The 16,307-nt window shown below is 50.2% G+C and overlaps 1 protein-coding gene across 3 annotated transcripts in view; it reads right to left on the bottom strand.

Moving 5' to 3' along the window:
* Nucleotides 1-13,437: 13,437 nt before the first annotated feature.
* The window catches only part of POLR3A (RNA polymerase III subunit A), a 48,398-nt gene continuing 45,528 nt past the window's right edge, over nucleotides 13,438-16,307 (bottom strand). For all 3 annotated transcript variants that reach the window (XM_041749080.1, XM_041749081.1, XM_041749082.1), the window contains one exon: nucleotides 13,438-15,387. In XM_041749080.1, coding sequence (XP_041605014.1) covers nucleotides 15,239-15,387 — 149 coding nt within the window. In that variant the 3' untranslated portion in view covers nucleotides 13,438-15,238. The remainder of the gene's footprint in view (nucleotides 15,388-16,307) is intronic.

Here is a 16,307-nt window from a genome sequence, read left to right as displayed (position 1 = left end):
AGTTTCACCCTTTTTCTTTGAATACACCTTTTGAAAGTTACACAAGATGCTTTCTCTTACATCCCAGTGGCTAATTGCAAGTGATACTAGGAAACATAGTCTTTATTCTTGTGCCCTTATGCCCCACGATAAGAAAAAAGAGAGAATGGATTTGTAGGACAGTGAACAGTCCCTTCTGTAGATATCCATGCACAGAGGAGCACAACGCCCTCGCCACACAAACGTACACACACACACATCTCACAACACAAAATGTTGGAGGGAAAAATACGTATTTAACAAGGGCCACCTCCTTAAATGTTGCAAGCTATACTATCTGCTCACTCAGGAAACTGTGGTGCCCACATGGCCAGTTTTATTTTATTTTTTTTTAAGATTTTATTTATTTATTCATGAAAGACACACACACACAGACAGACAGAGAGAGAGAGGCAGAGACACAGGTAGAGGGAGAAGCAGGATCCATGCGGGGACCCCGATGCAGGACTCAATCCCAGGACCCCAGGATCACGCCCCGAGTCAAAGGCAGGCGCTCAACCGCTGAGCCACCCAGGTGTCCCCATGGCCAGCTTTAAAGTAAGTTTTCTTTCCTAGTGATAGTTGTTGCATCCTCCTCTCTGCGTCCTCTGCCTCTGTTTTTTTGGCACCTAGAGCTTTTCTCCTGGGTGTCCTGAGGAACTGGCTCATAAAGCCCCTCTGATATATAAACGTGGCACCGAAACCCAGATAGGATGGTCTAGAAGCCCGGACACCCAACCCAGCTAAACATAAGGTCGGTATATGAACTTAACTGCAAACAAATCCAGTTCTAACATTCCAGATAGTCCGTGCCTTGAAAACCTACCAAAGCTCCTAACAGCTGGGAAGATATGACTAAAGTCTTGACTGTTTGAGAGCCTTTCTTTTTCTTTTTTTAAAATTGTATTTATTTATTCATGAGAAACACCCAGGTGCCCCGTTTGAGCCCCTTTCTAACCTGACCCGGACTTACTATTTTAGCTTTTGCTTCAACCATCGCCAACATGGATCAAAATAGAATGACAGTAATGATGATGGTGATTCATAACGATAAGGATGCTGGAAGTTACCTTTAAATGATGGTGTATTTTGTGCCAGTTCCTGCGTCAGACCATTGCTATATGTTCTCTTATTTAATCCTTTCGGCTCCCAGGACCCCTGGGTGGCTCAGGGGTTTGGCACCTGCCTTCAGCCCAGGGCGTGACCCTGGGGTCCTGGGATCGAGTCCCACATCGGGCTCCCCACAGGGAGCCTGCTTCTCTGCCTGTGTCTCTGCTTCTCTCTGTGTCTCTCATGAATAAACAAAATCTTTAAAAAAGCCTCAATTATTAAAAAATAATAATCCTTACAGCTCCCTTACAACGGTGGCATTTTTGCCATTTTGTGGATCAGGAAAGTGAGGCTCACAGGAGTCATGGAATTTCCCCAGAGTCTTCAACCCTTAGTCACCTTCAGAAGTGCAGCTCGAATGTCCTTCCCTCCATGACCCACCCCCATCTCCACCCCTAAGCAAAATGAAATGCTTCCTCCTCGGTGCTTTCTGTACTGTGTGCACTCTTGTGTGTAGCGCTCTCCAATAAATATTCAACAAATCGTCCCTGGTACCTATGAGGATGGTGGCTATGTTCCTGTCTCTCTGCCCGCCTGTGTCTGGGTGTGTTGGTGGAAGGAAATGTGCCTCTTTTAAAATACATATATTATTTTAATTGTGCAAAATAGTCATAACATAAAACTTTACCATCTTAACCATCTTCGAGTATATGGTTTAGTAGTATTAAATATACATCCTTCTGCTGCCATTCTCCAGAACTCTTTTCATCTTGAAAAACTGAAACTCTGCACCCATGAGAAGACAACATCCCACTTCGCCTCCCCCAGCCCCTGGCAACCACCATTCTGCTGTTTCTACGAACTTTACTACCCTAGGGACCTCAGACAACTGGAATCATACAACATCTGTCTTTTTATAATTTGCTTATTTTACTTAGCGTAGTGTCCTTAGGGTTCATCTCTGCTACCATGTGTCCCAATTTCCTTCCCTGTTAAAGCTGAGAATCCCAGTATATGGACGTTTCACATTCTGTTTATCCATTCATCCATCAGTAGACACGCGGGGTGGCTTCCACCTTTTGGCCGCTATAAGTAATGCTGCTGTGAACAGGGGTGTGCAAGTATCTCTTTGAGACCCTGCCTTCACTTCTTTTGGGTCTACACTCAGAAACTGCTGGATCAGAGGCTCCTGGGTGGCTCAGTCAGTTAAGTGTCTGACTCTTGGTTTTGGCTCAGGTCGTGATTTCGGGGTCATGGGATGATCAAGCCCCGGGTCAGGACTCTCTTAAGCTAGGCATGGAGCCTTTTTAAGATTCTTTCTCCTTCCGCCCTTCCACTCGCTTGCTTTCTCTCTCAAAAAAGAAATTACTGGATCACATCCTCACCAACACTTGTTGTTTTTAATAGAAGCCATCCTAATGGGTGTGAGGTCGTTTACTTTATAGAAGTCCTGCTGAACGAGCCCAGACCCTGGCATATCAGAGTGTTTATGGAGTGAATGGATTCGACCACAAATGGATGAGGTAGTTTTGGTTTCCAAAACTGGGTTTGTTTGATGAAGAAATAATATCCGATAGTCTGATGTCTTTTCTAAGCTCAAGAGCTTGAATTTGCATTGTTTGAGTGGAAGATTGCACATTCCCTGCACGACGGTGGCTTTCCCCTGAGCCCCGAGAGGTCTGTTTCTGCCTGCCAGGCCCCAAGTCACACACCCTCAGTGCTCTTGCCAAGCGGCACCTGGAGGTGGTAAGAGAGGCGTCCTTAGAGTCGCCTTCCCAGACCTGGCTCCAGGGAGCACAAGGCAAACAGATCCACGAGAAAGAAACCAGTAGGCTTGCAAAATCCAAGGCCCCCCAGCCCATCAGGGATGCTCTGGGGGCCAGGAGAGGGCAAGGGAGGAGCCCCAGTTACCCTCCCTGCCCACCCTGGGCTCGGTGGGACAGGGTAGAGTCACATTTCAGGGACACTCCCAAACTGACTTGAAAGCCCCAACAAGCAGCCGCCCTGCTCCTGAGAACTCCTCTGGGTGCCTGCAGGCTTAGGCCTGGCTGACTCACTTCCTCACCTTAATTCCCCCTAATACCTTCCCTTTCTCTGCAGCTTTACTCCCGGCACCACTGTCTGAGTGTGGAATGTCTGGTGAAGCTGGGCAGGTGGGTCTGCCCAGATACTGCAGACATGACCATGACCGGTGTTAGAGGAAGTGGGGGTGGGGTGTGGGGAGGGTGGGCAACAGCAAAGCCAGGTTTGTCTGCTGGCTCCGAAGCACATCCTAATCCCCTCAGCCAGTTTGATCTCTGCAAGCCTGAGCACAGGTCAACACCTCCGGGCAGGAGTCCCGAGGGGTGGGGAGCCGTGGGGAGCCATGGGGAGCCGTGGCTGCTGGGCCTTCCATCCCGGGCCACGTTCTCTGGAGACCAGGGCTGCATCCTGAAGATCGGGTTCCAAGGTTATGTTGTGCGTGCATTTCCCGGGTGAGTCTGAGGAGGCCTCACTATTATCCTGGGCCTATTCCTGGAAGCACCATTGTTCCTTTTATACCTGTATGTACCCTTTCCTTCCTTGTCTACAGCTCTAGCTTTCTTTGGGGTCCTGGATTCTTCATTTATATCTTAGCATTGCTCCCTGTGCCCGCCTGCCTCAGCTTGAGCATTCTTTTTTTTTTTTTTTTTTTTTATTTATGATAGGAACACAGTGAGAGAGAGAGAGGCAGAGACACAGGCAGAGGGAGAAGCAGGCTCCATGCACCGGGAGCCTGATGTGGGATTCGATCCCGGATCTCCAGGATCGCGCCTTGGGCCAAAGGCAGGCGCCAAACCGTTGCGCCACCCAGGGATCCCTTTTTTTTTTTTTTTTTTTTTTTTTTTTTTATTTAAGCTTGAGCATTCTAAGAGCGAAATCAGGGCACAGTTGGAATTTCTAGTAAAGCCTTTCATTCACATAGCTCAAGGAGTCAAATAGCGGCACGAGACTCATGAAAAAGAGGCTTCTCATCAGAGTACCCACTTTCAATTTTTAGGGCTCATTTTTCCTCCAACGACCCCACTCACTCTTGGGCCCCCCTCCTGGCAACGTCTCCATGTAATAGTTTGGTAAGAGCCGCACTCGATGCTGAGAGTATTGGCAATAGGTAAACACTATCCGCATGCATTTATACTCTCAGCTATGGACGGACTGTGATTCCCTTTTCCGTGCACTAAGTTTTTAACCACCACCACCCCCCCCCCCCGCCCCCTGGAGTGAATAATTATCCCTCCCCTCATCCATTTGCTTCGTTTTCTTTGTACTCAAGGCCAAACTCTTTTAGGTGTTGACATCTCCCTCCTTTCACTAAATTCAGACGCCAGTCTACCAATTTAATTTCCTTAATGAAACCTCTTGGAGTGTTGTGACCTGTTCTGACAGGGGCTGCTCGGCCTCCAGATGGATGCACTGCTCTCCTCTGCAGAGGTTCAGCCTTCCGAGGTGTCTTCTCGTGGTCAGTCTTTTCCTCTTTTTATTTTTTTTTTACGATTTTATTTATTTATTCATAGAGACACAGAGAGAGAGAGAGAGAGAGAGGCAGAGACACAGGCAGAGGGAGAAGCAGGCTCCATGCAAGGAGCCCGACATGGGACTCGATCTCAGGTCTCTAGGATCACACCCTGGACTAAAGGCGTTGCTAAACTGCTGAGCCACCCGGGCTGCCCTTTTTTTTTTTTTTTTTAAGCAGTCTCTAGGGGCACCTGGGTGGCTCAGTGGTTGAGCGTTTGCCTCGGCTCAGGTCATTACCGGGGTCCAGGATTGAGTCCTACATCAGGCTCCCCGCAGGGAGCCTGCTTCTCCCTCTGCTTGCTAGTGTCTTTGCCTCTCTTTGTGTCTCTCATGAATAAAGAAATAAAATCTTTAAAAAAAAATAAAAATAAAAAGCCATCTCTAGGTCCAATGTGGGACTTGAACTCAGGACCCTGAGATCAAGAGTCACGTGCTCTACCCACTGAGCCAGCCAGCCTCCCCTCTGTTGTCTTTTTCTTGGTTTACTATCTTATTCTGGTGAAACATCCTCCAGCAGCCTCCTGAGCACATGAAAACAAATTTTTTTTTTTTTTTTGTATTTCAAATGACTGAAAATATGTCTTTTTCTACTTTCAAAGCTGATTGATAGTTTAGATGGATATAAAAATTTTAAGTGGGGGAAATTTATCTTCAGAATTTTGAAAACACTGTGTGTCTTCTAACTTCTAGTGCTTCTTTTGAGACATTCAAGCCGTTATTTCTGACCTGTTCCCCCTTCCTTTGGAAATTTGTAGAACCCTCCTTTTTGTCTTCTGTGTTCTGAACTGTGATGATTTTTCTTTTTTTCCTTTTTATTTTTAAAAAATATTTTCTCTGTTTATTAGACAGACACAGAGAGAGCACAAGCAGAGGCAGAGGGAGAGGGAGAAGCAGGCTCCCCACTGAGCAGGGAGACTGATACGGGGCTCTGGGATCATGCCCTGAGCTGAAGACAGATGCTTAACCAAGTGAGCCACCCAGGGGGCCCTCTGATGATTTTTCTTAATGTGAATCTGTTACCATCCATTGTGTCTGGTATTCGGTGGATTGGTTGATTGATTGATTGATTTTAAAGATTTTACTTTTAAGTAATCTCTATACCCAATGTGGGGCTCACACCCACAACCCCAAGATCAAGAGTTGCATGCTCCAGGACTGAGCCAGCCAGGCGGCCCTCGGTGGGCCCTTTTAATATCCTTCACTTTGGGAAAAATTACTTCAAGCATCTTTTTGATCATTTCTTCCACTTCATTTTCTCTGTATTTGTTTTTCTGGCACTCCTGTTATTCAGAAGGGGGGCCTCCTGGATTAGCCCTCTAATTTTCTTGTCTCTTCCCTTCAATTTCCCACGTCTGTGGTTTTGTACTACTTTTGGGGGAGGTTTCCTCAGCTTTATCTGCTAAACCTCCTATTGAAGTTTTTATTTCTCATATTTAAAAAAGGTTTTGTTTTTGTTTTTTTGTTTTTTTTTTACAAGAAAGGTGACTGCTTTAATATATTAGGAAAAATTTTACATACACTCTCATCCAGCCCTGCTCCAATTGGCAAAAAATACAGGATTCATTGCAAAGCATGATATTTTTATTTTTATTTTATTTTAATTTTTTAAAAAATTCCTTTTTCTTAAGATTTTATTTATTTATTCATGATAGACACAGAGACAGAGAGAGAGAGACAGAGACATAGACATAGGCAGAGGGAAAAGCAGGGTCCCTGCAGGGAGCCCAATATGGGACTCCATCCAGGATCCTGGGATCACACCCTGAACCGAAGGCAGACCCTCAACCGCTGAGCCACCTAGGCGTCCCAAGGCATGATATTTTTAATTTTAAGAGTTCCTTTTGGGGTGCCTGAGTGGCTCCTCCGGTTAAATGTCAGAGTCTTGATTTTGGTTCAGGTTGTGATCTCAGGGTCCTGAGATCGAGCCCCATGGGGACTCCATACTGAGTATGGGGCCTGCTTGAAAATCACTGCCTCCCCCTCCCTGTGCCTCCCGTCCTCCTACCTATGTTCTCTCAAGTGAATAAATAAAATCTTAAAAAAAAAAAAAAAGAGTTCCTTTGCCCTTTGAATGGTTCCCTTTATATATATATTTATTTATTCACTTGTTTGTTTATATAGAGAGAGTGTGTGAGCTGGGCAGGGAGAGGCAGGGAGGGGACAAAGGAGAGGGAGAGAATGAATCCCAAGCAGACTCTACACCCAGTGTGGAGCTGATACAGGGCTTGATCTCAGGGTCCTGAGATCATGACCTGAACTGCAATCAAGAGTCTAACACTTAACTGACTTATCCACCCAGGTGCCCCCGAATACTCCTTTTTTAAGAAAAAAGAATAATATTATATTTTTGTTTTAGTTTCGTGTGTACATGTATCTACTCTCTATATATGTCTACATATGTCCACATATTTATTTAATAGTATTGTGTTCTTTTACTAATGTGTTATATTTTCAAAATCTCTAAATATACTGTTATATATATTTTAAGATTTTATTTATTCATGAGAGACAGAGAGAGAGAGAGAGAGAGAGAGAGAGAGGCAGAGACACAGGCAGAGGGAGAAGCAGCTCCATGCAGGGAGCCGGATGTGGGACTTGATCCCAGGACCCCGGGATCATGACCTGAGCCAAAGGCAGACACTCAACCGCTGAGCCACCCGGGGGCCCTGAGGATGTAAGTATTTAATGTAGTAAATGCTCTGTAAGTAATTTTAATTTTGGAACATTTTAAATGGAACGTGATATTTACGTACCTATGACAAAAGAAGGCCCAACAGTGCCTGGAGGAGCGTGCATGAAAAATGTCTCTCCCTTCCCCCTCTTGGGGCCACTACTGCTTCGAGGTTCCCTCTTTCCCTTTGCATAGGCCTGTGCACACGGCCAAGGTGTTCATCACGCGGGCCCGGACGTGGGCGATCATGAACTTGCCTGCCTCTCCGGGCTGGTCTTTCCCACCCTGCCCTTTCACCCCCTCCTCCTGCAGGCACACAGAACCGTGGGGCTCCCTCATTTGTCCAGCTCCCCCTTCCCCAGCCCCATCCACCTGGTAATGATTTCCTAGAGAGTCTCCCAGGGGTCTCCATGGGGACGTTTCCTGCTCCGATCTCCATGGCAACTCTTCAGGTTGCCATGGTGACACTTAAGTGATTATCTGGAGACCCTTAAATAAATCACCCGCCATGGTATATGCTGGAAGTGTTTGGCTCCGGCTCTCCGGTTTGGGGCCGGGCTTGGGGCCCAGGCCTACAGGCGGGAGCCGGAGGGGAGGGGGGTGGCGGGAGGCGGGAGGCGGGAGGTGCTCCGCCCGGGCCCCTGGTTCTAGGGCCGCCAGGGGCCCCAAAGGTGGGGAGGCTTTGAGGAAGTGGGGGGGGGGCAGTCGCTGTCCTTGAACAGAGGCGGCCAGGAGGGCACCCTTCACTGCGGCAGCCTCCGAGGGCCTCCCTCCCTGCTGCTGAACACCAAGAGGGAACCGAGAGGGAATTTGGTTCACTGTGCGCCCCGCGGCTCTGGGGCTCCGGCTGTGATGGGAGCAAAGCCAACCACCCCCTCACGGAGCTTCCGTTCCACGCGAGACACGGTCCGCGAAGTCCCCACGATACGCAGGCCGGACTTGGCCCTGGGGCTAGGAAGGGGACAGCGACAGCGGGCAGCGCACTCCCACCAGGCAGGGCAGCCACCTGAGTCTGGGCGTCCGGCCGCCTCCCCCGGACCAGCGGACCAGCGGTCTCCAGCAGCAACCCGAACCCCGGTGCTGGCGGGTGCTGGCGGGGTCTCTGGCAGAGCGGGGAGTCTGTCGGGGGGTCTGGTGTATTGCATTCCTAAGGCCAGCCTCGGGTGGCTAGGGTACGCAGCCTGACTCGGATTTTTTCTTTTTCATGATTTTATTTATTCCTGAGAGACCCGGAGAGAGAGGCAGAGACATGGGCAGAGGGAGAAGCAGGCTCTATGTGGGGACCCCTATGCGGGACTCGATCCCAGGACCCAGGGGGGTCGCACCCTGAGCCGAAGGCCGGCGCTCAACTGCTGAGCCCCCGGCGCCCCTGCAACCTGAGTTGTTTGTGGAGAGTTGGTCAGACCTGTTGTTTGGTGGTGGAGCCGCCTGGAAGGGGCAGGGCCGTGACCCTCCTCACCTTGGGCTTGCCCCGGACAAGGATCCCTCCTGCAGGAATGGAGTCTGGAAGCGCGCCCGCAGGCACGTGGCCTACGCAGCAGCTCCTACTCCAAGCCAAAGCGCTGCTGGAGGCCAGACTCTGTCTACACTAGGCTCCCTCTGCCTAGTGGGGATCAGAGTGCAGATCATCCACTTTTCAATAGGCCTGGGATTTGGAGCCAGGTGACAGGGCCACAGAACACGACTCCTGGACAGTCCAAGCCCCCGAGGTGTTCCCGGGGAAGTTCCTTGGACGGTGAGTGGGGGAGGCGGGTGGCCAGCCCCAGACGCTCCCTGAGCCCAGGCGTAGCTCCCATGACAGTTGGAGGTGTCTGGGGAGATGTGTCCTCTGGTGGCCCCTTCCACAGGGGCTCCCCGTGTCCCAGTCCCTCTGCCCGGAGCACCCCTTGCTCCGGCCGTCCTCAGGTGTGCCCTCCTCTGATGCCCGCTCCAGGCCGGCCTCTAGAGTCTTCTCCACCACCCTAGCTCTTCCCTGGCTCAGCACCGGGTCTGATGGCCTAGTTAGCGCGCTCTCCCGCTAACCTGTGCTTTCCAATGTCAGCGACAGCCACCGGCCACATGTGCCTACTGCACTCACGGAACCTGGGACGTGGCGTGCAGTATTAAACATACACAGGATTTTGAATACTCCACGTCAAGCATGTAAAATATCTTTTTGATAATTATTATACTGATTACACACTGAGATCATATTTTGGATGTGTTGAGTTAAATAAAACATTGTTAACATTAAGTTTACCCTTTTTAAAAAAAATGTGTGCATGCCAGAAAATTTAAAAGGATGCACATTTGTGCTGGACAGGGCTGTGCCTCGATGAAGTCCACAGGGTAAGGGGCCATGGACATTTTGTCCACACTTCATACCTGGTGCCTGATGGTAGGTGAGCAATAATCAGGGTTATCGGACTCGTGTTTGACAGTTACACTCTCCATCAGCCCAGAAGCATTCAGCACAGCCTGCTACAGGAATGCGTAATTTAAATATCAGTTTATAAAAAAAATAAATAAATAAATAAATATCAGTTTATTAAAAAACAAAAAAACCAAGCCAAAAATAGATAAATAAAAACAAACAACCCAACCACCAAGCCAAAACAAAAAGTCTCAGGCCTAAAATTTGCCAGAAAGGGAAAAAAGTGGGGATGAAGGGGTCAGGGTCTCAGCCTTTCTTCTGAGGGGCTGGGAGGGGTGGGTAGATATTCAGACCTTTGTCAATCAAAACAAGGAATTAACAAAAAGAAACCCCAGGGCTTCCAGGTGGCTCAGTGGTTGAGCATCTGCCTTCAGCTCAGGGCGTGACCCCGGGGTCCTGGGATCGAGTCCTGCTTGGGGCTTCTAGCTTCCCTGATGGGAAGCCCATGGTGGAGGCCTCGGGAGCTCTCCCGCTGGGCAGCAGAGCGGGAGCAGGCCGGGCCCAGAGCTGGCCCAGGGGAGGCTGGGAGCAACGTGCCCGCTTTGAGGTGCCCACGCAGGACTCGATCCCAGGACCCCGGGGGATCACTTCTTAGGCAGAGAAAGTCTCGGACATTTCCGGCCGCATGGGCAGGAGGCCCTGTGGTCACCTCATCCCGGTAGGACATCCTCGCCGCCGCACACCCGGTTTGTGCAGCCGAAGGGCCGCCGGCTCGGCTACCTGGGGACGCAGCGCTTGAGCGCTTGGAGGCCGAAGGCAGCTTCGCGACTGTCGGGTCGGGCGATTCCCCCGGGAGGACGACATCAGGCCCAGCGCGCACGGCCGGGAAACACCTCTGTCGAGTGGGGTCTGTTGCCGGAGGCGACCATTATGACCAGGTTATTTTTTTTATTTTTTAAATAAATTTATTTTTTATTGGTGTTCAATTTGTCAACATACAGAACAACACCCAATGCTCATCCTGTCAAGTGCCCCCCTCATTGCCCATCACCCAGACACCCCCCCCCCCAGTCCACCTCCCCTTCCACCACCCCTAGTTCGTTTCCCAGAGTTAGGAGTCTTCCATGTTCTGTATGACCAGGTTCTTAAGAGTCTTTATGGACAACTTTTAAATGGTAACCTCTCTTATTTTTTTTAAAGATTGAGAGACAGTGCGGAGAGGGGGAGGGGCAGGGGGAGGAGCAGACTCCCTGCGGAGTGGGGCACCCACTTCGAGGCTGGATCCCGGGGCTCGAGGATCACAGCCTGAGCCCAAGGCAGATGCCAGACCGACCAAACCATCCAAGTGCCATGTAATCTCTTTTATGTATGTATGTATTGGCTTTTAAAGATTTTATGTATTTATTCATGAGGGACACAGAGAGAGGCGGAGACACAGGCAGAGGGAGAAGCAGGCTCCCTGTGGGGGGCCCGACGTGGAACTCCATCCCAGGACCCCAGGTTCACAACCTGAGCCGAAGTCAGACACTCAACCGCTGAGCCACCCAGGCCCTGTAACCTCTCTTTTAAAGAGAAAAAAGGCCCAGCCATGGGATGGACACCTTATTATTTAATAAACGCATATAAGTAAATACACCAATATCCACCTCTATCAAGACGCTGAGCCACCTTGGTCTTACTACCCACAACTTACAAGGTCACATTTACTTTATGGCTCAAATTAAAACGTTCAGGACCTCTGCCACACGACTGCCGTCAGTCCCTTTCCCTAGCCTTTTCTCCCTGCTCTTTTAGTACCCAGAACACAGCAGGCCCGTATTAGCTGAATGACCTGAAGAACAGTTAAGCAAGGCACTGGATGCTACTAGCTGGGTGGCACTTCTATCGCAGGCTTAGGAGACACTGCACTGTGTCCCACTGGGTTTGCATCAGCTACACAGCAGGGGTGGGGCGGGCACTCACTGTTGACCCTCCAGCGCCCAACAGGCCTGCTGGTGGCAGGGGACATTATTTTAGCAGAGCCCATACGTACGCCAGCCACCCTGTTTCACAACCCACAAGGATGAACTGCTACCCCTATATATAAAGTTAAGTTCTCCTCTTTTCAGTTTTCCTAAAAAAAAAAAACAGAGTTCTGTCAAGTGGCAGCAAAAACTCAAGAAAAATCATTATATGGTTTCAGATTCAATCAGGCATAAGCCAATGTGAATACACATGGATAAACCCTGAAACAGAAACACAGTGCCATGATTTGACTCCAACACAGACACTGAGAGACTCCAGAACGTCTCCCCCTCCAAAGTGAACAAGCAGGGGCTGAACTGTGTCAATTGCTATTTTAATCTCCTTGTACACAATGTAGAAAAGGCAAAGCACTGGAGAGATCACTGGTCAGAAATACAAATTTGCTAATGGATGAGACAATTTAAATGTATTTTTCTTATTTCTTCCCCCAACAGGCCCAGAGTGAAGTCCCAACCTGTACTGAGCTTACTCTGGAGACACTGCTCTCTGCGTCTCGTGCGTGAGTTCTGGGTTTGCACAAAGCCCGATGCCCGGGGTGCCTGGGCGGCTCAGTCAGTTAAGTGTCTGCCTTTGGGTCAGGTCATCATCCTGGGGTCTTGGGATCAAGCCTGGCGTTGGGCTCCCTGCTGCTTCCTCCCCCTCTGCCCTTCCCCACTGCTCATGCTTTACTCTCAAAATAAAGAATATATTTTTAAAATATTTTATTTTATTATTTATTCATGGAATACAGAGACAGAGAGACAGAGGAGACACAGGCAAAGGGAGAAGCAAGCTCCCCGCAGGGAGCCCGACATGGGACTCGATCCCAGGTCCCAGGATCAGGCCCTGGGCTGAAGGTGGCACTAAACTGCTGAGCAACCTGGGCTGCCCACAAAATAAATAATATATTAAAAAAACTAAAAAAAAAAGCCCAATTCCAGGGCAGATTATCCCATTGGGGGGCATTTTATTAAAAAATTTTATTTATTTATTCATGAGAGACACAGACAGAGGGAGAAGCAGGCTCCACGCAGGGAGCCCGATGTGGGACTTGATCCTAGGTCTCCAGGACCAGGCCCTGGGCTGAAGGCAGCATTAAACCGCTGAGCCACCAGCGCTGCCCTGGGGCGGGGGTGGGGGCGGCGGCGGCAGTGGGCATTTTAATACCCTCCGACGGCACACACGGTAAGGTCTACCAGCCAAAGCTGCCCCCACAGTGGTCCCAGCAGGGCTGCCAATACTACGAGGACCCTTCCAGCAGGACATCTGGTCACAGGCTGGGTGGTGTGCTCCTTCACATGACCCTTCTGTTCCCAGAATGCCACCCGGTGATCTACACATGTCCCGTGCCTGCACGCTGCACAATCACACCACTTCACCTGGGCTCGCTCAAGCGGGATGAGGCTCCTGGCGGGACCATCTTTATTACTCTCAGCAGCGCACACCAGCTCTCCTCCCCACTTCCAATATGTGTCACACAGAGGAAGGTGGGCGCTGGTGCTCCCTCCTGTCGGAGCCCACCCTCACACGGCTCTCGTGTGTGTTCTAGCAGTTACTTCCCAGGCAGGTTTGGATGGCAGCTATGACATTCTGGTCCTCGGCAGGTTGTAGGAGAAAAGTGAGGCCTGTGGTGAGGTTCCAGGTGGCAACCCTAAAGAGGTCTGTTAACAGGCTTAACCTTGGTTGCAAACCAGGCTAGCTCAGTTCAAAAATACTGGGTGGCGGCGGTGGTGGTGGTGCAACGTGAAAAATGACACTTTTTCACCCTAAAAGAAGTTTTTAAGTCAACCTCATGTATGCAGGGAGATCACAGGACCAAACTAACTTTAATAGAATTTTAAACCAGAGAATGGCCAAAGACTGAGGTCAGGAATTCTGAATTCAGAATCACAGCAGTAAGGGAGAGAAAGTGTTCATTCTAACAGACCCCAGGGCCAACGGTTACACGAATCTTAGCAGCTGTAACTCAGAACTTTGGAAATCAGCTAGAGAACGTCGGAAGAATCAAAGGGTGGTTCTATGTACTACAACTTGAGTGCCTCCCTACTCCCCCCAGCACCCACATCCTCCTCTTTAATCAACCAAACCATCTTCTCCCTGGACAATAAACTCACATCTCTTCATTTGGGGCTGATGTTTCTCTCAGGGGCTGGACTGGGTGAGAGAAATCAGCGATTTCATTTCAGAAGTAGCACTTCTCAGGTGCATGGAGCCAGAAAGTAGGTCAAAACCCCACTTTCACTATAATCTCATTCCCAACTAAAAAGCCTTGGTTCTCCAGGGCTCCCTGGTGAAGAGGAAAGAGCCAGAGCGGTGGGACTTGGCCCTGGGTAGGGAAGGGAGGGGCAGGCTTCATGGAACATTCTCCAAAGGGAGTACAGGGGGCAGCCACACCAGTTCTCCATGACCCAGGCCCAATCTTACAGAGCAAATTCAGTACAAAGACTCACAATCTCCAGCAGCACACCCCTTACTTGATGCATAGAGCCCCATCACATGCCCTGTGGGTCATCCTGGGATACCTGCTGGCTCTCCTCCTAGCCTGATAGGTGCTTTCGACTGTTATAGGAGAGCTACTCTTTCAGGAGCCTGCTATTCCCCAGCGGGCACACTGCCAGCTCCAGGGGACTCTCCATCCCGTGGGCCTCCTCCCTTCCTGTCCTGCTGACCCTTTCAACCCTTACAACTGGTGGCTGGCTGCCTGCCTGTGTGCTGGAAGGCCCCACCCCACCACTCCCCCCATGGCACTTTGTAGGCCAGTTCAGCACCTGCAGATACCTCAGGGGCGTGTGGTCACTGCCCAGGCAGTGCAGGGGCCTGGACCAGCCTCACCCATCACCTACACGCACACTGCCAGTCCCCTGCAGTGGGCTCCAAACTCCGGCAAGGCTTCTATCGGCCAGGAAGAATGGGACCCCTCTTGTCACAAGGCAGGGTCCCCCACATGGAGGTCAGAGGTAGACAGAAAACAACGGGGTGGCCAGACGTGTCTGTAAAAGATGTTTCAGAGCAGCTTGGGCTCGTGACGGTTTCAGCTCGGTTACAAATCCTAGGCGGTAGCATCTGCTTAACCAGTTTTTCCAGTGATACTTCAATGCTGGCTTTCTTGGTTTCTATAGCTTCTTGCTTTCAAAGTAAAGCCAAAATAATAACAACTCCAAATTCTTCAAAATGAACAAATAAATAGTGACAATATTTACATGAGTAGGCCGTGTTTAGAGATTTTAACCTGACTGAGGAACAGAAAAACCAAGGATATGCCCTGGTCTTGGGGCTTACAGCTGGCTCTGGGTCATGGTGTGATCCTCCTGAAAGCGGATGGTTGGAAGGGTGAAGTGAGAATGAGTAAAGATGCCTGGCCGGGGCCTCCTTATAGGGCTAGGGTTTCAAACAGACAGACCTCAGTCCTCCCAACCAGGCCCTGTGGTGTGATCAGGGGCCCGGGCGAGCTGCTCTTGGGGACATGGAGGCCTCCTCTGACTGCCAGCACTATGGGGATGTCAGGTCTTGTCGTGGGGAGCACAAGCTCTCCATGTCAGATGTCAGTCTCGGCCTCTTTCCAGATGGGACAAGCTGCCGAGGTCAGGAATGGTCTCCTCTTCCCTGGACTATGTGACAAGAGGGATGTGGAATTCGTTTGTGTCGAAGATCAGGGGTCTCCTGGGAGGGCTTGGGTCCCTGTCAGCCTTGTGCAGCAGCTTGAAGAGCCCAGTTCCAATGTTCATGGGGATCCCCATGATGATGCACTCAGACACCCCTGAAACCAACCAAGCAGGGTATTAGATGGCTTTTCCACACACGGGGGGCTCCCGGCCCAGCAGCTTCCTCTCGGTCTGAGCACAGCTGCTCTGTAGGCTTGCCTTCAAGAGCACTAAACGCAGCCAGCAAGGACACCGAGTGATGCTCAGGAGGCCCTAACTTCACTACCCAATGTTTCCTTAATTTAGGGCCCAGAAGAGAAGCAAACAGGCTGACTAGTAGAAGCCAATCCCCCCTTGGAAACAGCAGTAGAAACTTGTTCCCTGTGCTCAGGGGTCAAGGCTGGGTCAGGCTTAACAGCACGCCTGTGTCTTGGAAACCCACAGCCCTGAGGGAAGGCAAGGCCCCTGCACAGAGACCGGAGTATGGTGATGCGGAAGATTGTTTCTCCCAACTTCACTCCAGCTTTGGATCAGACTTACGGCTCCCAATAAGCAAAAGCTTGCCTATTACGTTCTGGGCTTTGTGCATCAGGAGACCAGAGACAAAGCACCAAGCTAAAGACCAACACCTACCTACTGAGGGCTGACATGGAGTTAACAACACTGTAAAGGACGAGAAGATTTCTGAGTGGGGGTGACCGTGCCAGGCCCCCGGGGAGCTCGGCAGTGGACACAGGGGGCAGCGGCTGGGGCTGCGGGGCTGGCTGTTGGTCCCACTGTCAAGGACACTCACTCTTACTTTTGCCTTGTCCTGTTATCCTGTCCTAATCTGTTTCCTTTTCTTTCCTCTGACCCTCATTATCTTAAAAGTGGCAGACCAATTTCTCTTTTCCTCTATTTGCAACCTGTGTCCCTTCTGGAAGGATAGTTAATCTTAGAACCTTAGAACAAAGTGGAGGTTCGTGCCCTGACGGGGGCTCCACCTGACCACCGCCTGTTGGGCAAGTCCATGTAAGACTTGGGGAGGAGGCAGGAA

Source organism: Vulpes lagopus, chromosome 3, assembly GCF_018345385.1.
Source record: "Vulpes lagopus strain Blue_001 chromosome 3, ASM1834538v1, whole genome shotgun sequence".
Classification (NCBI taxonomy): domain Eukaryota; kingdom Metazoa; phylum Chordata; class Mammalia; order Carnivora; family Canidae; genus Vulpes; species Vulpes lagopus.
The sequence above is the reverse complement of the archived record's forward strand: the minus strand, read 5'-3'. Positions and strand labels throughout refer to the sequence as shown.